This window comes from Manacus vitellinus, unplaced genomic scaffold (genome assembly GCF_001715985.3).
Source record: "Manacus vitellinus isolate BGI_N305 unplaced genomic scaffold, ASM171598v3 scaffold_34_pilon, whole genome shotgun sequence".
NCBI classification, from domain to species: domain Eukaryota; kingdom Metazoa; phylum Chordata; class Aves; order Passeriformes; family Pipridae; genus Manacus; species Manacus vitellinus.
In genome coordinates this window covers 1,106,009-1,130,056 of record NW_021940488.1, presented here as the reverse complement: position 1 = coordinate 1,130,056, position 24,048 = coordinate 1,106,009, and the positions used below count along the sequence as shown (strand labels likewise).

The 24,048-nt window shown below is 38.2% G+C and overlaps 1 protein-coding gene across 1 annotated transcript in view; it reads right to left on the bottom strand.

The window, feature by feature from the left end:
• The window catches only part of TMPRSS7 (transmembrane serine protease 7), a 30,109-nt gene extending 8,354 nt beyond the window's left edge, over window positions 1-21,755 (bottom strand). The window contains 13 exon segments of the mRNA XM_008920858.2: window positions 428-535; window positions 1,380-1,516; window positions 5,607-5,713; window positions 7,317-7,429; window positions 8,649-8,779; window positions 10,098-10,326; window positions 13,923-13,961; window positions 14,844-15,037; window positions 16,057-16,124; window positions 18,303-18,433; window positions 19,128-19,320; window positions 21,545-21,637; window positions 21,639-21,755. Coding sequence (XP_008919106.1) covers window positions 428-535; window positions 1,380-1,516; window positions 5,607-5,713; window positions 7,317-7,429; window positions 8,649-8,779; window positions 10,098-10,326; window positions 13,923-13,961; window positions 14,844-15,037; window positions 16,057-16,124; window positions 18,303-18,433; window positions 19,128-19,320; window positions 21,545-21,637; window positions 21,639-21,755 — 1,660 coding nt within the window.
• Between the last annotated feature and the right edge of the window lie 2,293 nt (window positions 21,756-24,048).

Genomic DNA, 24,048 nt, shown 5'->3' with positions numbered 1-24,048 from the left:
TGGACAAGTTCTAACAAGTTCATCATGGACATTTAGTATCACTTTCATATACTCTATTCACCTCCATTTGTCACTTCCCCCACAAAAATAACTAATCTCAAAATGAAACAGAACTTAACTAATAATTGCCAGCATTTATGACATGAAGAAAAACTAAAATATAGTCTATTACAGCTGGTTTTGCACATCCAAATTGCTTCCTTGTGCTCTCCAGTGCCATATTTCTTCATTCTTGGTTTTGTCTCTTGCCAATTAACTATTACTTAAGCACTGGAGACTGACTTATAGTCTGTACCTGGACATACAAAGGAAGCTGAAAACATCTTTATTTTTTTCCCCTAAAAAATTTCACCCTGTTTCAGCTGCCTTCCTAAGACAAGATAATTCATTCATTTCCAGTCAAGATCTCTAGTAAGTGAATACAAACCACAAAAGAGTTCATCGCTTTCATCAAAGCAGTTGTTTATGCCATCACAGCGCTGTAGCTGCTGGATGCACAAGCCAGTAGAACACTTGAAATATCCAGGTGGACATGCTGCAGGTTAAAAAAAGAAAAAAACAACTTCAAAATTTTCTTTTCCCAAATATTGCCAGCTCATTTCATTTTACAGTCGTTAAGCTATTTCAAGGAATGACAACGTTAATCTAAATCTAATAGAACTGTATACATTGCCAGCGCTTAAACTAAATTCAAATGTTGAAAACTGGGATTTGAAGAAGAGGAAAAAACATCCTTAAAGTTCCAATTCAGCTGTTCCTGGAATAGGTATCACAGGCTCACTAGGGCTGGACCAAATCAGCCAGTGTTTTATGACACAACGTGAGACTGCTTAGAATGCCATCTTCTTCTAAAGGACAGTCTTGCTTCCAATAACCAAAATTTGCAGCACTTCACAACTTTGATAAGTAACCTGCATGGTGCTGAGGTATGAACTATATCAATGCTTCCTTTTAAAATAAAAAAGAAATAAGCAGTTGATTATTTGGTACTCTCTCTTCATTACCTGGAAGCCTTTGTAGTAAGAGAAACATCACAAAAAAAATGTTGGGGATGAAAACAAAGAGGAGCAGCAGACTTCAGTTGACTACACCATGGTCATAGCCACACAGGAAACTTTAAGGACTGTGCAGAAGAGAGCAGACTGTACATGCAGGAAACCAGAGCATGCTGCACATGCCCACAAACCTTAGATGCACAGCCCTGATGAGCTAGAAAAGGCTCTTTGTTTGCTAGTCATCTGATGTAGTAAGATCAGAAAGGAAAATGAACTAAAACCCAACAGGTAAGTTCCTTAATTAAGTCCTAGTGGACCCCAAGAAAACAATGATTCACAGGTCTGAAATGCAAAGCAGGGTTGAAAAGATAAAATCCATCTTACGCTGGCTGATGTTGTAGCTGCCATACTCCACCAGAAGTGGTTTCTCAGAGACCTTCGAACTGCACTGAAGCTCGACATGGACAGCAGAACTTGTAATGTGGAAGACTGTTTGGTGATCAACATAGTAACCGCAGTACCTAAAAACGTTCAGCAGAGTTCTAAGCAGCCTTCACGTGAAAATTGCCTTACATGCAATTTAAATGTCAACAACACTGAAATTCAGCAGTACAGTCAGCTGCCATTCATTAATTAAGAACCAAAACCTGAAGCAGTACACAAATTCCCCAAAATGCTGGTCATAATCCTTTGTGACCACACGCACGCAAGCACAAAGTTTTGCCAAAAAGTCTAGAAGAACAGAGATGTAACAAACATGGGTACTTTTGTCACCATTTCTTATATCTGTTTCCAAAGGATTTTGATTTTTTAAGAAGACTCAAGTAAGTTTGGTGTGAGGGTAAATGTCAGTGCAGTGGGACAGCAAATTTAGCTTCTCTGATTTTGAGGATTGCTCCTAAAGAATAGCACAGAAAGAGATTGGCATAAAATTGGTCCAACTTCATTTAAGGCAGAGGAGAATAGATTTACAGAAACTGAAAATATTCTTAAGTAGTCACCCAGCTTTCCTCCACTATAAACATTCTGGAAATTTACCTTTGAATGTCATGCCTTCAAATAACTAGTCTCAAAAATAATCTACTTAAAGCTGTCATTTTGGCAAAGAAGTTCCTTGGACTTCAGCCTAGGCACCACCTGGTTGAGAGAAACCTAAATGTTCCCTGATATCAGTAAACATTTAATTCATCCACTGCTAATGAATTCTAATATCCCTTCCCATCAAAGATGTTGCAACTAGCATTTTGATGCAGCTCTAGATGGGGGGGGGATACAAAAAAAACCCAAAACAAACAAACAAAAAACCCCACAAAACCCCCAACAAAAAAACCCCAAGCAAACAAAACCACAAAAAAACCACAAAACCCCAAAATGAAAACAGGCTTTGTTTGTTTGTTTAACAAGGAAAAGGTTGCTGGATTGTTATTTAAAAATTGGAGACAGTTTTAAACCAGTGAACATTGACAGTACAGGTTGTTTAGAAGCAGAAATAAGAACCCTCTCCTCAAACTGCCTCAAAAATACAGCACTTATAAGAAGAACATCTTTCAGATTCCTGCCAAAAAAAAAAAAAAAAAAAGTACTTATGAGTCTAAACAGACTTCAGAGCAGAAGCAGCAGTATTGATTTTTAGCACACTTGGCACACACCCTCGCTCGACAGCACTGCAAGGACACACATTGCTGCTAGAATAAACACAAAGAACATGAAAATGGATTGTTGTATTGTTAAATGGACTAGCGGACTATTAATCAGAGGTAAATATTTCCCTCATGTATTTTGGCCACATCAGGCATTGCACCAGGACTACTCTTCATGTCAACGAATGCAGACAAATTGGTCAGTGATTTCCATGTGGATGGGTGTTGCCTACGTGTCCTGTGCATCCCAGTGAGGTGGGATTTCAAAAATGAAACATCCTGTTAACAGATGTAGGAGATTCTGCTCCAGCAGTGCAAAAAAATAAAGGAAGAAAATAATTTAAAAAGTAGACTCCTCCTAGACATCCTGAATGCAGATGCAAAAAAACCCAGTTATTTTTACAGCTTTCTACTATAGAAAAATTAATTGTAAAAAAATCCAAAAAACAAAAAACAACAAACAAACAAAACCCAAACAACAAAAAAACCAAGCCACCAAACAAACAAGCAAACAGAAGAGGCAAAACCAAGCCAAAAAAACCCATAGCCAAAACACCAGATCTAGCAGGGCTATGAGTTGAACACAGAATATTCTGAGTTGGAAAGGACCCACAAATATCACCAGGTCCAACTCTTAAGTGAATGGTCCATAGAGGAATCAAACCCACAACCTTGCTGTTATTAGCACCATGCTCTAACCAACTGGGCTAATCTCAGAGTGCAGACTTCCTACTACAGGAAGTCTAATTCTCACTCATTTTAACGTCCATCACCAATGCTCCCAACCTAAACCAGCTTGTCAAAGTACATAGCAGAATGCCACCTAACCATCTCATTGCTCTCAATTAGCCCACGGACATTTTCTGCATTTCTCCTTCTATCAATGACTTTGACACCTTCCCTCCAACAAACCTTAGCACCATTTTAAAAACAGTTGCAGTCTGCACTGACCACTTGTCAGCCACATAAAACAACCTCATCTCGCCAGAAGCAGAGGACATCTGTGCCCGTCTGTGAAAGAGTTGAAACAGGTACACTGAGGGAACCATCTCCTATACACAGTGAAAAATGCCATATGCTCATGGGATTTGTAAGACAAAGCCACTGATCCTTAGGAGCCTTCTGCTGGAGTTTTACTAACCATATCTCCATGTCCAAGGCAAATGGAGGTTGCAACGCACCATCTGTAACTCTGTGCTGTTGATACCGAGAGAAACTAATGAAGGGGATTCTGTCCCATATGCTGAAGGAGGGAATGGGATACTATTTCAGGGGATGAGCAGATACAGGCATCCTGTAGCAGAAACAACGGGATGTCGGAACAACAGTTTTAAGAACAGTAAAGCACTGTCAAACTCTGTGTTCACATAAACCTCTAATGTTTTGCTTACAGAGACTCATTGATATTTCTGCCCCTGAGAATTTTAGCAAAAGCAGTTCATCAGCTTTAACTTCTTTGGATAGGCAGTGGAACATCTCTATGTCCACTGGAAGAAAAATGAGGGAGAACTGTATGGTTGTGTTCAGTGTCTCTGGGTAGATAAAGCTGTCCCTGAAGGTCTGAAGGAACCTTATCTGCAGCATCTTCTCAGTAGCAGTCTTTACTAATATCAGTATCCTGAAGCTTCTTAACCTTTTTTACCTGAGATAACAGCATTCAATAAGCTGCAATTGCAGAGAGCTGAAAGGTGGGGTCCCCCCAGCCCCCATTTCATTAACCATTAAAATGGGGAAAAAAGAAAATAAAATAACACATTTCATGCTGTAAATCATACTATTTTTCCTTGAGAAGTAAACACAGAACAGAAAGTCAGAAGTTCAAAAGCCCTATTTTCAGTGAAAGAGACACTTTCAAAGGAAATCTTGTCTTAGTCTACACATATCATCAGCAACTTAAAACAGAAATCAGGAACATGTGCTCTTGTGCAGTACTTCAAAAGTAGCCACAAGTGCACTTCTAAGTGTTATACTCTGATATTTCGTTCTATGGAAGGTATAATTGGTAGGCTTATTGAAAAACTTCTCTTTTAGATAGAGAATCCTTACAATACGAACCCATTATCATTTTCTCATCCATCTTTTGCCTTTATTTAATATCTCAGCCCTCCCAAATATCCTGAGTCCTTACAATTGCGTCATAAAAAGAACACCAAAAAATCCCACAAGCACATCAAATGTGTTGTGTTTTGACTGGTGTTTTTATGTGCCCATCTAGTCCAGCAACCAATCTCCACCAAGGCACAATTTTAAGAGCTTCAAATTAAAATTTATCTGTCTAATTAGAAGATGGTATCAAAGAGTAGAGAAAGTTTTTCTCCTCTTTGCAATTCTTTCAGTTATAATCAGAGGCCTAATTGACTTTTCTTAGTTTCGGTAATGAGTTCAGAAACTCAGTTTCAAGAATAATCTTACAGAGGTTTCCATTTGAACAAAGTTAAAAAAAATATAAAAAATCCTATGTGCAGTTTCTCTTTCAAGAGCCAGTGACTGGAATGAGGAAGAAGTTACTCTTCTATTCCCAATCATCTCATTGCAACAGCTTTCACCAAGAAGTTAATTAGATTCGCCGTCCTCTTGAGCAATTATAGAATTAAGTTACACTTAAAAGGTCTGTAGCAGACCCAGTTCAATGACCCCAGAAAACCCAGAATTATTTTAGGGTTCACAGGACATCCATCTTCACCCAATTCTTTCAATTTCTCTCTCTCCAGAGAGTACCAAAGGCTCTTGTTTTCAAGTTCCTGGTACTTTTCAATAGAAATATATATAAAATAATAAATATATATATATATAAATAAATAAATATATATAAAATAAAGATTCTGTTACATCATCAGCTAAAATGAAAGAATGCTAGGACAAGGCAGTGAGTTATTTCTGTTTTTGTGGAAACCTTCTGAGTGAGCTGCAGTAGTAACGGGAAGGTTTACTTCTGCATGGATTATTAATGTAACAGTATCAAAATACTTACATGTGTTCATTAATTTTCCACCACCCTCGCTCACAGCCTTTAATATTCTTCTCACTGATGGTATAGTTATGAAACTTCAGAGCTATACCAAGGCTCTTCTGTGGAGTCTGTTGTGAACAAGAAGGACAGTGAAAGGAGTCTTTTTCCTTTTGTGGACATAAACCACAAAAGTCTATAAACTTATCTCAGCAATCACAGACCTTGGCAGTGCCACACTCTGGGAGCTCTGAGCCAGCTCAGCAGCCAGCACTTGAGACACATGCCAGCTATTCAGCCTTGAGTAAAAGCAAAGGCTGGCACAGCCCCACCACAGCTGCAGGCTTTCTCCCCCTCTAGCCAATCGCCTTTTCATCTTCAGAAAGCCACTGGCCAAAGAAAGCAGCATTTGTATCAAGACCAAAACACTCAAACACATCCAAGTTTACTTGTGTAGGGACACAGAGACCCACTGGACTTTAAGAGCTAAGATACTGCATGGAATAACTGTGTTGTGTTACCTCTAGCACAATACTGTAGTCTTCTTCTAGTACCTGCTCAGCCAAGCATTCTTTAGTACTTTACAAAACATTTTTAAGCCCAGCAATATCATGAGTGTTCATAATTAGTTAGAAGTTCCTCTATTAAAAGGAACAGGACCTTTTTGCAAGACAAGGCAATGTTCATTTAAAAACAAGGGCTGGTTCAGGGCAAAAATCCAGAAATGAAAATTTTTCTCCTCCTCTCTTGCAGAAAACATAATTTGGCAAAGGAGGGAAGTTTTGTTATTGAATGACTGGAAAATTAAACTGGTTTGAGCAATAACTCTTGCAAGTTGCCCATGTTAAGCGCCTAGAAACCTTTCCCTCAGAAGTCCAAGGTGAACTAAAGACATTACATTTAGCAAAAATCCCCCAAAACCAAAAACCACACCTTATCATTCTAGGAAAGGCTGTAGGTCATGGCTAGCTGGACTTGATTTCTATTGGTGTGCTTCAATGTGGGCAACCACTAGCTTTACAAGTCATGAGTAACATAAGCAGAAAGATGAGTAAATAGTGGACATCATCATATCTATTGCCATATTCCTTAGAGAAGAAAACACTGAAGGGCAAGCCCTAATTTTAGCAGCACTAATAGAAAAATATTCATGACAGAGAAGGCATGACAAAACCTTTTTAAACTGATGGAAATTTTCACAATTTGCTTTCAGGAAAGTACCTGAAAAGACACCGAAAAAAGGACACCAAGTTAAAAAAAGTCTGTGGGATTGTGCTGATAGGACAGACTATCCTGAAGACAAATTAAACATATTAGACATATGAGAAGACATCAGAGAAGTGGCAGTAATAACAAGGTTAGAGGAGTTTTTTGTACACAAGTTTCATCCAAATTTCTGAGAGTGGGAAGAGGAGAGTTAAAAACAGTCAAGTCTTATATTTGCTGACGTGAAGTAATTCTGCAGGCTGAACATCAAAACTTATCTCAGTTCTTCACCTTTATAACTAGACATCTTGGGAACTATGTTCTCTCTCTTAAGAACAAATGCACAGAAAAAGAAAAAAGAAAAAACTGATACAAAACACCTGAGCACAGCCAGCTATTCAGCTATGGTGTTTCTATAAACTGCTACACTTGTAAGGATGTAGTTACTGCCTACTCAATTGATTCTGCTTGACCCCCGTGTGCCCAAAATACACAAAAGTGCCTGAGGGAGAGAGATATTCATGTTACCTGAAAGTTCCATGCACAAAGACATTTTGGAGGATAATAGCTTGGGTAATAGGGACTTGTGATGCTCCCTTCGTAGCCAATTTTCTCTTTTGTCACTATTGCTTTTCCACACCCTAGGAGAAAAAAAAAAAAGGAGGCAAAATTTAAAATTTACTTCCAGTAAAGCTACTCAGTGGGCTAAAGCATCCACATTTATCAGAAGTCTTTCACTGCAAAGCAGAGCAGGTAAGGAGTTACATTTATCTGGGTTCAACTTGTAAAAAGAGACCCTTCCCATTGATGCACACAGAAGACAAGGAATTTAAAGTCCAGGGGTGCTTGCTGGGCTCTGCAAGACCAGGAGAAAATATTGTGAAGTTTTATATTGGTTATTTTGCTGCAAACAAGCATATCAATATGTCCACACTGCAGTAGTACACAAGGATCTTTAGTCTTGAAATGCAGCCAGCGAGAAGAGGAATGGACAATGTACTAAACTAGTCTCCTGAAGTCAAAATTGTCTTTTTTATGGATTTACAGAATTCATTAAAAACAAAGCACATCCAGAGAAACCAACAAAGAAAACCCAGATCTGACTTTAAACAAACAAAACCCAAACAAATGAACAAGGAACCAAACCCACCCAGACCTGAACTTGAAGTTACTCAAGATGGAGATTTTATCACAGGCTTTTATAATGGTGTTTTAATGCTTAATTACTGTCAACATGGAAAGTATGCAGTACCTTTTTGAGCAACTTGAATTTCCTTGCACTGGATTGTATTAGATTTTTCTCCTTGTGCTACTAGGTGATATTCCTTGTACTGTTTGTAATTATGATCTAACCACTTCTTAACGACTAAAGTAATAAAAAGCAAGTGATGGACCTGATGGACAAACTTAACTGACTCCTTTGTGTTCATGAGGAGTCAGGGACCGATAGCAAATGCAGACAAAGCTACCGAAGTTTTATTTTCTGAGAGCAGTTTTTAGCGCTGAACTCCCTCCACCTTTAACGTGATCCCGGAGTCGCAACGCAGGAGAGAAGCCAGTGCTACACCTGAAATAACAGCTCCATCTACTGGAACACCGCGGTGCTCACCAAATGAATTCAGGTCTGGTTTCAGCCTTTTACTTTCATATTTCACTTCACAGCTAGTCTGCTGAGATTAAATTACTAAAGAGGAAGGGAGATGCTCAATAATGCAGAGGAGACAAAGAAGAGAGACACACATTTATAAAAAACTGGATATAAAATATAGGAGTCATTTATCTGTAGTTGGACACATGACACCCTCATCAGGATCTTAGATAGAAACAATAAACGCATTTCCAAACACAGAACAAACCTACTTTCTTGTGTAATGACCTCAAAATAGCCATGGAATTCCTTATGCTCCTTTACTTGTGCTGCCTTAAACATTACCAGCATGAGATTATTTGTAGACACAAGTGACACCAATGAATCAGCTGGTTCACAAGCTCTGAGGGGGAAGAGAGAACAGCACACACATAAGAAATCAGCTAAAAAGTAAAAAGCCTAACACATTACTCTCATTCTATGCATGAGTTTTCCACTGGTTCAGATCTTACCTACTTGAAAATCTAGTAAAATTCTCCATGCTCTTAAACGCAAAAGTACCTGTTACAAGGCCAGTTAGAAACCCAATATTGGAAATCACTTCTTACCAAAAAAAGAAATTGTAAACATGAAAACTAATATGGAACGGTTTGCTCTAGGAGATAATGACTTTCAGCCTTCACTCCAAGTAAAAATAAATGAAGCCAATACTAAAGAAAGGGTTGAGAAGAGAAAGCTTATTTATTTAGACCAACAGATTTATCCACTTTTTGGGGAGTGGAAAAGACAAGAAAGTTATTCTTCAAGTCAAATTAAAAACTTGAGCCAATCAACTAGTCTCATTAAGAAAGTTACTTTCCACATGCATTACCTAGCAGACATCTTCACTCTTCTACAGATACTAACATGTAAGTGAACGCCATCTGCTGTATCATAGACAAGTCAATTGGTGAGAGAGATTAGTAGAGGGCAGCTCTCAAAGAGGACTGAAAAGCCAATGCTCTGTTTTTGAAGCTTATAAACAGACTGACAGGTCAGAGAAAAGGATTTCAGGGGTGAAAACACTGAGCTCTCCATCTACTTCATGGAAATGCTGTCTTCTCCTTTTGGACTGACAGAGCCCTGTGGAATTAGTTATCAGGAATTTCAAGCAAAAAGTCCCTAAACAAGCATATCGGATCATTAAAAAGACAGAAGGAGAAGAAAAAAGTAGTAGTCCACATCCCTCAACCCATCACAGCTTTAACTCTAAACAAATAAAGCAGATTAAAAAAAGCACTGACTAGTGCCAGTAAGTAAAAAATCATGAGACTGAGTTTTAGAACTTCAGTCTTCATATGAAGAGCACTAATCTTTATCTAAAAGAAGAGTTTGCTTAAGGGAGGAAATTTTGACATTCACTTTCAGTTAACATCTATTTCCTGATAAGAAACAGAAAATTCCACTCAGTAATGTGTGACTTTCACAATTCTGTAGCTGCACTCTAGTTGAAGAATAAAAAAAAAATTGAAGAATATTTTACCATTTCTTTTATTACTAATGTCATGTTTTCCACTTTTGTAAGAAACTTAAAATTCCCAGGTGTCATGTGAGTAATACGTGAAGATCAGAATAATTGTAACAAAACAAAAACTACCAAAAATACGAATGACAAGTCTTCAGGGGGAAAAAAAAAGAAAGAAAGGAAAAAAAAAGTCAATGAATGAAACTTTTGTACTCACCGGTACAGTATCTTATCTTTGATTGGCATCAGAGAGTCATAAATGGTTAGTGAGTCAGTGATGCAGTTATCTGCTTCAATCTGGAGGGATACTATTGAAAGGCGAATAAGATGGCCCACAGATGCAATAAGCTTAAAATAGCAGATTGTTCCCTCTGAGGCAGCCCGCATATCCAGAGGAAAGTGCTCATGTAGACGATCACCATACAGATCATACATACAGTTTGTTCCTGTGAAAACGTCACATTTTCAACACTGGACACACTCACTCCAAAACACGTAAATCCACATGGCATTAAAAAAAAAAAACCCCAAAACAATCAAAAACCTAAAACATATGTTAAACTAAAGTAACATATGAAAGCATATCTAACTCAGAAAACAACGTAATTGCAGAATCATAAGGTGGTTTGTGTTACAAGAGATGATCTAGTTCCTGCCATGGAGAGGGGACACCTTCCACTCAATCAGGTCACTCCAAGCCCCTTCTAACCTGGCCTCGGACACTTCCAGGGATGGGGGAATCTACAGCTTCTCTGGGCAACCTGTGCCAGTGCCTTACCACCCTCACACTAAAGAATTTCTTCTTACCCTAAACCCAGACCTACCCTTTTCCAGCTTAAAGCCATTCCCCCTTGTCCTTGTAAAGAATCTCTCTCTCGTTTTCTCTGCCACTCACTGTTTTCACCTTAGTTACACATCTGTGGTCAAGGAAAAGTCTATTCATAAAAGTACAGAACATGGCCAACAGTGCTGTAACTCAGTTCTTGCAGTGGATTTGCACTAAAGCAATGCCATGTTGTACAATTTGCAGCTAACAAAGTTCTGCAGAGTCTCTATAGGATAAATAACTTAAAAAACTGTTTGCTGGGAAATGTTCATCTACTTTCAAGGCATAAACCAACTGCTTGCCCCTACAGACATTAGGATATTTATAATCAATAAAATAAAGACAAAATAAAAATGCAGCCACATGACTGTATTACTTCAGCTTTTTTATTGTTCAACTGTCAAGGTTTTCAATGTTTTATCGTGACTTGAGCTGTAAGTGCTACCAATAAATTCGGATTCACCAATTCCTTCAGTTTGGAAGGACTGCTAGGACTTTCTTGTTCATCGTCCTGCTCAAAGCAGGATCAGAATTAATTCAAACCAGGACTTTGTCCTGTCGAGTCTTGAAAACATTTGCAGCATTAGATATCACTGTTAGAAACAGAAGTGCTTTGAAATACTAATGAGGCAACCTGGCCTACAAAACACTTACATTAAAAAAAGATGGTAAAAAGTTGTGTCATAATTAAGATAAGGATACCAGGAAACTGTGCTACTTGTATCCAGTTTTCCAATCAAGCTGAAACAGTTGTAACTTCCAAGTCAAATACAGTGAGGTCTTTTTTTAAAATTCAATATTGTAACCCACAGTCAGCAAAAATCTTACAGATTTTTTTGTTTTGGAAAATGCAAATTAGGGAGAATAAGATCCAAAGTAAATATTTGCATTAATTTCTGCCTATTAAGAAGACAAGTCTCTGAAATAGTTACTATCATGGAACCTCAATTAGAACACTGTGAATGTTTCCTACCAATTGTTGACTCAAATTAAATGCTGGTCTTTTAACCAGCAAGTAATCAAGACAGGAAGTGGCAGGCTTTGTTTGACTTCCACTTCTAATTTACAATCTTGAAACTAATGCTATGAATGTTTATGAACAATCTCTAAGGGTCACATACCGTTCAACTGAATTACGGTTATAACTATTTAAAGCTTTGGTTGGGCCATTGTTCTTCCTTATTCCTTGTTCTTATCTCTTCCCAATAACGTTCTTTTTATAATAGTTATTTGTGCTTATTTAGTCACCCTTAACAAAACCAGCTTTGATCATAATCTCTAGAATTATGTGACTACCATTATTTCTACTAAGTAAGTAATGATGAGTTCACTGTTGGTATGGAGCAGGGCGAAGAAAATTCAGAGCTAGCTCTGGAACTACAAGTAGAGCAAGCATGTTAGCTTGAAAAGAAAGCTGGATAAAAATCTTTACCCAAGCAAACCCTGCACAGCCAGATGCCATGGCAATGCAAGTCTCTTGCATCAGCTGAATCTCTACAAGCATATTCTCCAACAAGATTCTTCAAAAAATCTGCACTCCAGTGCTGTGCCTGAACCAATGACTAGGTGCATCTTCATACCAAAATTAACTCCACTGCTCTCAAAATACAACCAGGCAATACACATTCCTTGTATGCTGTTGCATGAGCACTTTCACCACTGCACCATATTCTATAGTCCTAAGCAGACATAGTTAAAGGACCACAGAAAATGAAATTGCACAAATATGAGATTTTCTCTACTATGTTGTTGTTCCCTAGCAACTTCATTGCATACCAGCTCTATGCTTCCCACAGATACCAGCTGACATTTGTGGTTGGCTACAGCAAGTCTCTGAAAGATGTCTAGAATATGGCAGGACATCCTTCTCCCTTTGTGTGACAGATACCACATAAGTCCTAAAAAAACCTTAGCATCCATACTTGTGTTGAAATCCTCCTCTTAATTTCTTCTGTTTTAGGAACTGCACTTTGCAATAAATTGAAACACAAGCTTTGAATGTACTAATTCCTCTGCACTGGAACACTGAACTGGGAAATTAAATCACTATGCAAGTAACCACCAATATGCAAAATTTTCTTATATAAGTAAAATGCATGTCATGAGATGTGATAAACATCAATATTGTTATGCTTTGCAATTTAAGTCAGGAAAGGTTTTGAACAAGAGAAGGCTGTAGCAAACTTGACCTGAGTTTTGAGAAGTCGTGGGCTGATAGCAATCTAAATGTTGCAAACCATGGCCCAGGGTGTGTGACCCAAAGTCCACCTGTGGACCACAGAACTCAGAGACCTTGACTTGGCTGCATGGGCAAAAGCAGTTGTTGAATTCTGAAGAAGTATGCAAGCTAAAACAGTTCAAGATAACAGGAGTGAAAATCACAGATAGAAGTGCAAAAAGTTAATGTCTCAGAAAAGAAAAATACAATCATAGAAGGGTGTAAAGCCCTCAAAAAACTGAAACCATGCAACTTCTCAAGACGAAGAGTCAGTCTTTGTCAAAGAGCAAGGGAGGTCAACACACTGAGCTGCTTGGCAACTGCTGGCCCAACAGAAACCTATCAGGTGTCTGCATCAAAGCTGATCAGCATACTGTGGCTTAGCCTAGTAGCACATTTTTTTCTAGGTTCCAACTCCACATAACAGTGAAGATAGATGTGCTGTGCTTTTGAACTTGTAAAGTTTCCGCACACTGGCAAAGAACCCTACTGGGAGGTTTACAATATGAAACCAAGCAGGTATACAAGTTATGTCTCCCACAACCCTTGCAAAACTCGACTGCTTAAACTAATTACTGTTAGGAAATTAATTCAAAAGAAAAACTCATCATTAACCTTGGAGAAAGAGAATTAAGGAGGATAAAGTGTGGACAAAAGCATTACCACTGTTCAGCATATTATATTCATTACTGTCCACTTTAGAAAAGGTTAATCCTTTGCTCAACACAGTGAATAGCAAACAAATGCCTGAGTTTATTTCCTACCATGCCACCAGGTACATCTAAAAAATTTACCAGGTAGATTAAGGGTAGATAGCTTCCATATTTGTCACGTGTAAGACTCTTGGTCATTCTTATAGCAAGTCAGGACTTAAATACCAAGGCTGAATTTAGCCCTCTTAAATTAACACTGAACAGTGTCTTTGAGTCTAAGTCATGAACTGAAAGCTTTGTTTTCCACCTCTCCACTGTCAGGAAGTTGCCAAAATGCTGAATTACCTGTTCCTGTTGTCGACCAATAATCTGACCGAAGACCTGCTGCATAGAAAAAGAGTTGTGTGAGTCTTCTTGTTTGCCTGAAATCCAGAATTCAGGGTTTAATTCAATCACAGTTCAGTCCTAACACTAAACACACAGGACAAAACAGATGTCTCAATGAGGGGGGGCTACCCTTTATTTCTGCAAGTTCTGCAAGCAGCTTCAAAGGTATCATGTCCCCAGACATCTCAGTGCCTGAGGCAAGAAGAGACTGCATGTCAATTAAGCAGTCATATTCAATTAAAGAACTAAGACAGAGGTACCCCAGGGGGTCATTTCCTCATCCTTGACCACAAAGTCTTAATCAGCTTTCAGCTGGACAGAGCTGTTCCATCCTATGTTCATAGAACTGAAAATCATAAACCGTTTGGTAGCTAAATACATCAAACAGATACTTGAATCTCACACTGTTAATTTGTTCCCCAGACAGGAATTGCACAAGAGTTGTTTAATGAAGGGGCAGGTTTTTTATCTGTTTTCTAGTTTTTAATAAAGGGATGACAAGAGTCTCATTTACAGTGTGGGGACTAAAGTTTGATCCATTTGGAAACCTTAACCCTTCATCTGTTTATACTTTTAAAGTCACAGAGTGAACTGCCTACAAAGTGTCAGTCTTAGCTCCTGACTATGAACATAAGTACTCCAAGTACTCAAAGGAAGTTTTACAATCACTGTTTACAAGGACAATTTTTGACCTCAAATCTGGGGTTTTATTTTCCTTTTCTCTCTCTCTCTCTTTTTTTTTTAATTATAAATTTAGTATTAGAAGCTAAAAATGTAGGATAAAACTTTTAGTTTATTTATAGAATTTGCTACTCCAAGGTAGAAATGTTTGCTTAACAAAGTGTTTCCTCTGGGATATGGGAATGTGCTAATACTAACCACTTAGTACAATAGAGTCCATGTCGACTGCAAGGCCCTGAAGGCTTCCCACCGAAGTCCTGTTAATGATACTTGTCTGAATAGAATCCTTTAAAATGGCAGCCACACAATCCTCACACAGCACTTGGCCCTTCGCCTGTGGTACCACAAATACGATCCAGAAATGAATAAGAAGGCCTCCATTGTTGTTGTTACTGAAAGAAAGAGGTCCTACAGGTTATCATCATGTTGAAAGTTCTCTGAAGACTAGACTTTTCGCCCAGACTTCTGAAGTACAAATTTAGAAGTGTATGGCTCATTTTCATCTTTCCTAATTACATTAACACACTGAACGTGTATTTTCCTCTTGGAGGGGGAGGGGGAAAGAAGCCCAAAACACACTCTTCATATCCAGTTGGGAATCTTCAGTACGTTGATTTCCTGAGGGCTCCTGACTTTTGAGATCTATGGAAATGATATTATCTACTTGAATTAGGGCTGAATTATCTCCTAAAAATCAAAACAGAAATAGTAGAACAGAAATGGAATTATCTCCAGAAATGCAGAACTCTGCACTGGTATGCATTTCACCCTGTACTGTGTGCTGTGGTATATGAGAAACAGTTTCTAGACTATTTAGGTAACACATTAGAGATGTACAGTCACCCCAATCTTTACCTTCAGGTGGGAAGAAAAATCATTAAAACAAATGTACCCTAGAAACTCCTCTACCTGAACCAAAATTGTATTTGATTCAAGAGGATGGTAATAACTAAACTTTTAATATTAATTGCAAACCTAATATTAGAGTAAGGGTACTCTATTGCAGTATAGAGATTTTCCCCTTCTGTCAGTAGAAAAGAGTTTTATATCAATAAATTTCTTACAAAATATGTGTGACTTAGTCAATAGCACAGAGTTGTACTTCAATAGCATGTTTAACTGGTTAAAATTCCATGTGAGCTATCGGCCAAAGTATCACCAATCCTCTTTAAAGACATTATTTCTGTTCATCTTAGATCGTACTCCTGGCAGACAAGGAACTGCTTATATGACTTTAGTTTGCCCTTACTTTTGTTAAGTGAATTCGTATAGGTTATCAGCGTATTTTGCTATCAGTACAAGTACATAGCAAAGACATTATATCATAACCACCAAAAATAGGCTTCTCTTGTGGGCTCATTACATTATATCCTACCTGGCAGAAAGGCAATTACATTAACTGCAGTTTTACCTGACTTCTGAAACAGTGGACTGCTTATAAAATTTGGAGAAAGAAGAGGTTGTGTAGACCAAGTTCATCTGAAAGAGAAGGTATAAAGATTTAGGATTTCTGAAAGTCAGTCCTATCTAGAAATGGTATATGTCTGGCCTTTCCTAAGAACATCCTATTTTCCTCCAAGACTATGCAACATGCAAGTATTTCCAGACATACATCAGCCAAGCCAGGCAGAGCAGAAGACCAGCTGTTTATAACAAGTCCAATATTCCCAGGAAACATCAGATCATCTGCCCATGGCCAGCTGAAGGGTACAGCAATGTTTTTTCCAAATAAATGAGTTTTGAAAAAGGTGCACATTCTTTGCCCAGCAAATTCCAAACACAAAGGGCTTCCCTGTGCTGATGCTGAAACTTAGGGCCAAACTTCAAGAAATGTGCACACGCTTGTATCATTCTTTGTGTTGCTACTGAAGTGCAATGAACAGCACAGGGTTTTTTCCACTGAATCAGAGAAGGGACCTCTGGAGACCATCTCAGTGCTCAAAGCAGGGTCAACTACACCTCGTTGCTCAGGGATGTTTCCAGTTGAATATCTCCAAGAATGGAGACTCCACAGCCTCCCTGGAAAACTGCTTTAGTGTTTGATTACCCTCACGGCTAAAGAGCTCTTTTTCTCTGTTTGTGTGGAATTTCTTGCATTTTGATTAAGTTTGTGTCTATTTTCTTCATCGACAGTTCAGTACTAGTGTATTTCTTTCCAATACACACAGCATAAAATGTGTGGAGAAGCAAAATCTCTGCCTGATCATGCTGTGGGATGGCTTTGGGTTATTTTGAAGCAAAAATCACATCAATATAAATCCCTATTAATGTTTGACACAGGAAGTTTGAACAATACTTTTAATGGCCTAAATAAAATGGGTGGACTTCAATTTTTTTCTCCAGATAACGCTACAAGGGATTTTATATATTACTGTCACTACAAAAGAGAAAAGGAATCTATCTTGAGACATTCTTCTACTACCACTTTTGGTCTCTGGGCCAGTAACCATGAACAAAAATGTTTCAAGGCGAAAAACCAAACAAAATCCCAAATCCCCCACTTCCCTACTAACAACTTAAGTCAATATTAAAGGTTGGCACAAAGCTCAGTTTCAGCTTTGCAAAATCCATTGGTGAGTTCAGGCAAAATTTACACATAAAAAATAGACTTCAAGTTACATTCAAGTAGGAGGTGGTGACACCGGCAGCTCAACACCTTCTTTCTGACACCTCTGTGTGACAAGGGCAGGATGCTCTGGGACAAGAGCAAGACACAGGGCTTACATCAGGTTAGAGCTGCTCCATGGAGTGCAGGGGAAGGATGTGCCCTGCACTGGTTATCTGCTACCCCTCCTGAAAGCACTTCAGTCATTAACATGCAGGACTGGGAAAACTAGACAGTCAATTTTCAAGTCTTTTGTGAACCAGCTAGGGGGAGGGAGGAGAAATAGAGCGGGAAAACGAGAAAATGAGTTGATATTATGACAAAAACTTAGCAATTATTAAAAAATTTCTTAGTTGCATCTGACATTTCTTTGTTATTTGTTTAGCAGTTTTCATACCATTGTTTGAATCCTTATGTGGACAGTGCTGCATTTCCTGCTGCATTAAAGTATTTTTGATCCCTACACCAAATGTCTTCAAAGTCACATTCCCTTTTAACTAAGATTCCCATCCCTTTCTTCCCACTGTGGATCAGTTTTAACTGCCTACCAACAGAGTGCTATCTCTGCATTGACTGATGCAAGGCATTTGGGAAAAATAATGGCCTTTAGAATACCTAGCATCAGAAGGAAATGTAAATGTAAATATGTTTGGGAGCTCTGGGGTAATTATGGATGCTTTAAGGCAGAAGACTGGCAGAAGATATCAATTTAAATGCAAAAGACTTCATCAGTTCAATGTCTCAAAAGTGGTAATTAAATTTTAAAAGACTTTTGCAGAGTTCTCTTCATAGATCCTGATTTGTGGGGGAAAATACAGAAAATTTTTAGTAAAATGTAGAAGTCAAAGAGACTTATTCAGACCTCAGTTTGTGATTAACAAGCTGAAAGCAGACAGTTCCTTCATACCTCCAGATAACCACTCTTTGTACATAGTCCTCTGAGGGGGAAAAGGTGGAAAGCAGAACACCACAACAGACTCAATGGCACCCGAATGTCCCACCTTTTGTTCACAGCTCTCATCTCTACTAACCAAGCAACACGCTCATCTTACCACATGTTGCACAGTCTGTGCCATGGAGAGGAATTCCTTTGACTCTTTTTGCCTATATTCTGGGAGAAACTCTATGTTGGCAACACGAAACAGTCCAACAAAATACAGTGCATCTTTGTTTTCTGCCTGAACTGCAAGAAACAAAGAAGACAACCTTTTTTTTTTCCTCCCAATAACAATGAGGTGGGTTTTTTTATTAACTTCTAACCCAAATGAATCTATTTGGCCTTACAGTGGAAACAGCTACCAAAAGAACACTGCACTTTTTATAGCCAAACTGCTATAGATGTGTACAAAATATAGTTTATGGAGTACCTGTTCCCTACACAGAAGATAAGATACCACCATAGAAATGAGCCAGCATAATGAAGGCAGTATCAACATCCAGATTCTGAAGCATCTCTAAGGAACCTGAGGCAGTATTAGCATCAGGAGTCTAAAGAGGAAAACATGGTTTTTAATGCCCAATTAGACATGTGCTTTTTAATCCCCTTTTATTTCTTTAATTCTATTTTGCATACAAGATAAAGGACTTGGATTTCATAAGGTCAAGAAACACAGTGAAAGGCAAAATTTCTGAGCAATCAAGCTCCTAGAAACTATCAAGTCTGCACAATCAACTTGCACATAAAAATGTTTTGCATGCCACTTTAAAAAAAAAAAAAGTCACACTCCCTAAAGCCATCAGTTATGCCTGCTCTTATAATTACTTTTTAAGTCTTTAACAAAGACGCACAAAAAGTCCTATGGTTTTTTTTAGAAACAGTTGAAAGTACTACTGAGGATAGCGATGTATGAAATTGGCTTGAGCTTTCAGGAACTCACCAATGAAGAGCCACAGTAATGTCCAGGTTACAACTCCTAAAATGAATAGAATGAGGGTAAAGAGAATTATTTTGTTTTGAAAATTCCACAGCAACTTATCTTTTTTCTTCAATTTGGCATGTTTTTTCCTTGCCAGAATCCTCTTTGCCAACTTATCTTCTGCAGATACCATTTGGACTGAAATGTTGGCTACCTAAAATAAGGTGAAAGACAAAATGTGGAACATTTCTATCAGCAATTGATGGACCAACAACTAGAAGAGATTCCCACATATATTTGCCTGTTACTGCATGTACATAACTGTAACTAACTTAGCAGCAGTTTAAGACTCCAGTCAGAAAGCAAGGGCCTTCCTTCAAGACACTTGCATTTCACTCCTAAGTTGACATCATTGTGGGATGTCAAGTTTAATACAGTGGCTACAAAATCCATGTGTTGATGGAGCTTGTCACACAGGAGATGACAAGCATAACTACTAGCCATTTGCAAAAGTAGCATTGTAGGTTATTTCACAATAAGTGGTTTTTTCCTTTTGCCCAAAAGTAGAAGATCCACATCCGTGTCCAGTTTTTGGCCCATGAGTATAAGATAATCCAGTGTGATTCCAGGAGAAGGTCACCAAGCAGTAAGGGGCTGAAGGGATGTGCAGCAAAAAGTTGAGAGCCCCGGAGTTGTTCAGTTAGAGGCAAGAAGGCAAACACAGTCTGAGTAAACCTAATGACAGATTTCCTTATCTAAAGTGGGTTATGGAAAAGACAGAGACACACTTTTCTCACTGAAGAACAGTGAAGAGACAGCCACAACAGTCACATACAGCAGCAGGGGAAATTCCAGCTAGAGTGGAGGAGGGGGAAGAATGTATTTCATCATGAGGGCCACACATATGAGCCATGCCCAGAGAGCTCAGGGAACCTCCATCCCTAGGGGTATTCAAAACTCAGTGGATCAATGTCCCAAGAAATCTGTTGGCTCTGATGTTAGCCCTGTTTTTTAAAAAAATTAAAAACATTCAGAAATCCTCATCATAAATTTTTCTAATATTTCTCTGATATTATGCACTAGCAATGGTCTCAAGAAGAGAGCTCTGTGTATCCTTACAGAGGTAGCAAAAGAAACATCACCAGAAATATCCTACTGATCCCATAGTCAAAAATACAGCAGATAGCAGTCTTTGACCTCAGAATGGAGGATGTCCAAAGAAAGTTTGGCAATAAGTAATAACGAGTAACAAGACCCAGTAATACCCTTTAAAATTTCCTCAAGCAAAACCTGAAAACACAGAACTGGAAGATTTCAGACTAATATCTTCTATCTGGCTAATTAACTGCACTTGTTTGGTGTGTTCTCCACTCAATTTACCCATCTGCCATAATTTTTAAAAACCTTATCAAGTACAGGCCTCTTTAAGAATGCAAATCAAACTACCGGTTTGTTTAAGGCTCCTCACTGTCAGGTAAAGTTCCTGTATACACTCAGGTGTCCGATAGGACAGCTCGAGGCAGCTCAATGAATGCTTGGCTCTGACATCTGAACTTTGGGCCACTTTGATCAAGATTCCCCCAATAATATTTTATATCTAAGTTTTCCCATTTCAGTCCTCTTTGCAGCTATGGACCTAACCAGTCAGACTTCTTCTTAAAAACTGGGTTGTGTCAAGGGCCGTTAAAAACTGCACTAGATTGACATAACTGGACTATAAGTATGAACTTGAAACAACTAACATCTTCATTGCCATTACTGCAATTCTAACTTCATTTTTTAAAAAAAATGCACTTCATGTATCAAAGTTTGCATGGTAAAGTTCTCTGCTATGCAGGATTCACAGGAATACTGAATGCTGTGGGCTACATTATCTATATTTTCCTAGGTAATAATAGTCTGCCATAGACATCTTATAGAAAGGAAACCAAGGCAAAGTTAAGCTGCTCCCTTCCCTCAGTAAGGGCCATAATTCCTAATTCACCTTTCCTCTCTACTGCAACTTAGTTCTTGTATTCTAGAATTGGTTTCCATCTAAAGCTGTAATTTGACTATCACCATACACTGAATTATTTAATTACTTCTTTGTCATGAGTTAACACTTGTGCAATAATCCCCTGCTGCATTTTCTCAGGGAAAAGCAAAACACTTTGCCTACTTTAATGTTGCCTTTTTGTCTAGAATTTGACTTCTTTGTTGAAAATCTGCTGCCATGACACCAATATAAACTTTTCATATTGTCACACTGACATGTTCATTATTTCAATTGTCTAAAAATTCATATTATTAGCAATCTAAAGATATGCAAACACACGTTGACATTTTCAAATGTCAAATCTAGCCATGATGTTAAGGTTAATACTTGATAATCAGATCACAAGAGATCTAATAGTGTCAAGAAGCACATAAAATCAAGAATGCTTAAGTCACCTACTTACACTTCCTTCATCCTCAGGTTTAGCTGTTGGGTCATCATTTTTTCCATCCATTCCAGCAGAATTAATTTTATCACTTGTCTGAGCTGAAAAAGAGCCTTGCACCTTTCTTCAAGCACCACTTCTACTTCTGAAGCTGAAGACAACTAACATCAATGTCCAGGACCAAAAGAGGCATCAATTTACTTTGATGAGTTTCCAATTGTAATCTCATCTGCCCTATTGCACCTTTGTGAATGTTAGAAGGCTGCTATCATGTAACTTTAGCCTTCCAAGTTAGACTGCTTAAAATAGGCTTTTCACGGTTTTTTCAATGCTGAAATAGACTCCATCTTGTTAAAAGATAAAATCACAGTGCCAAAATCTATACTACACTAAAATTTCACAAAATTAGTTTCATGAACAAGAAAAGTAGCAAGCAAAACATAAATATGAAAGCAAAAACATGCCAAAAGAAGGAAAATAAATACAGGCACCTTGGGTAAGTGTATTGCAAATAGTAGATAACTGCAAACCAAGAGGAGCATTTTGACTCTCTTCTAGAATTTTATAACGGATCTGTTGAACACTAAAATTTGGTTATTTTATTGTAACTGAGAAATAAACTGCTGCAGGCTACTTATTTAATATTGTTAAAATAGATCAGGCTTCAAATAGAGAATCCTTTTTGTAATCAGATGCAGGAAGTCACTTGTATTATAACAGTTCCATCCTATTTTCTTTGTTAATTAAATATTAATAGAGGATGTAAACCAGTACTTTCCTCAATGGATGCTAACTATAGAGCTGTCTTTACTTTTAAGTGATTAACAATCTCGATGCCTTTCTTGAATCAACTGGAGAAATGGCACTGGAGAAATACCATTTTTATTAAAATAATAACCCTTCTATGAATTTATCTTTGAAGATATAAACCCTAGACTATCAATCAAAAAAAATTAGCAATACAGCAGAGACATAGAATAGAAAAGGTGTAGTCAGAACTCAGGTGAGCTCCAGGCGTGATCTATGCTCTATGTAAGCAGCAATAAATTACTTCAACTGCAAGGCAAAAAATCCTAGAGTTAGATAAAGTACTAGAAAACTATTTCTTATCTGCAGTAGTCTTTGGCTTATGCCCTGAAGTACAACAATTTTGTCCCCAGTTGTTGTTTGTTCTAGAACTGCAAGGTAATTTAACCATATCAAGTGATACGTTAAGCTCTGGGCCTTATTAATGCTTAGTCGCATAGGAAAATCGAAGAATGACTATATATAACTCCTTCCGAGTCCCACTTTTTGGGTTTTTTTAATTATGAGTAATTTTTTGGGGATTACTCTGGTCTCTTAAAGTGCTCATCTAATTCCCAAAAGCCTCCAACTACCCTGTGCCCGGGGAGATCCTGTGATATAAGTGGTACTTCAGAAGCTGGTCCATAGATTGAAAGAGCATTGTACATATAAATACTTCAGCCTGTGAGGGAGATCATGTTGGAGCAGATTTTCCTGAAGAACTGTGGCCCACAGAAAGCAGATGTTGAAGCAGAGGAAAAACGTGAGAAAGAAGGGGCAGCAGAGAGAAGTTACTGAACACTGACCAAAAGCCCCCATTCTCCTGCACTACTCAGAGTTTGGAAGGTGAAGGGAGAGGGTAAATAGAAGAGAGGCAAGTGAAGAAATGGGCCTGAGGAAGGAGGAGGAACAACATTTTTTCCATGTTTGCCCTTTGGTTTCCCAATACCCACGTTAATACTTCCGTATTTAAATTTGCAATAAGTTCAATAATTTTTCCCCAAGTTGAGTATGTTTTGCCTGTGACAGTAATTGACAAATAATGTCCCTGTCTTCAGCAGAAACCACTATTTTTCTCTCCTTCTTTTTGCTCCCATTTCTTCCCCCAGTCCTGCTGAGAAAAGGAGGTAGAGCCTGAGCAGCTGGGTGGGAGTTTGGCTGATAGTCATGGCTAACCAGAACCAGTGTTGCAGTATATGGTACTTACTTCCCCCTCTCCTTCTCTTAAAAAGCAAGGGTTTGAGTTTTGCTCAAGATAGCTTTACTTTGAAAGAGAATGCACCAAGAATAAAGAGTTTGACAAACTGAAATGAAACATGAAACTCATTAGAAATAAAATCATCTTATGAAAGTGAGCACTGTTGTTTCCTTCTGCTTAATTATTGCATGTTCCCTATATAAAAAAAAGTCTGAAGACTAAAAAAATTCAAAGCCAACACAAATCGTAGGCTCAATCTCTCAGGTTCCCTGATAGATACCAACAATTCCAGTTTAGCCTGAAAAGTTACCATGACCCAAGTATTCCAGTTCTGAGCTTTTGGAGAAATGCATTTTGACTTAGGTCCACCTGAAAGGGTTATTGGCTTTAAGCCATTACTTGGTATGAATGTGCTGGTATTAAGCACCTTGAGTTTTATCTCCTGTAAGTAATGCATAAGAAAACATGACATCTCTTGCTGACCCAAATCAACATAACCATTTCAAAAGTGTCCCATTTTCTTGCCCTTGTCATAGCT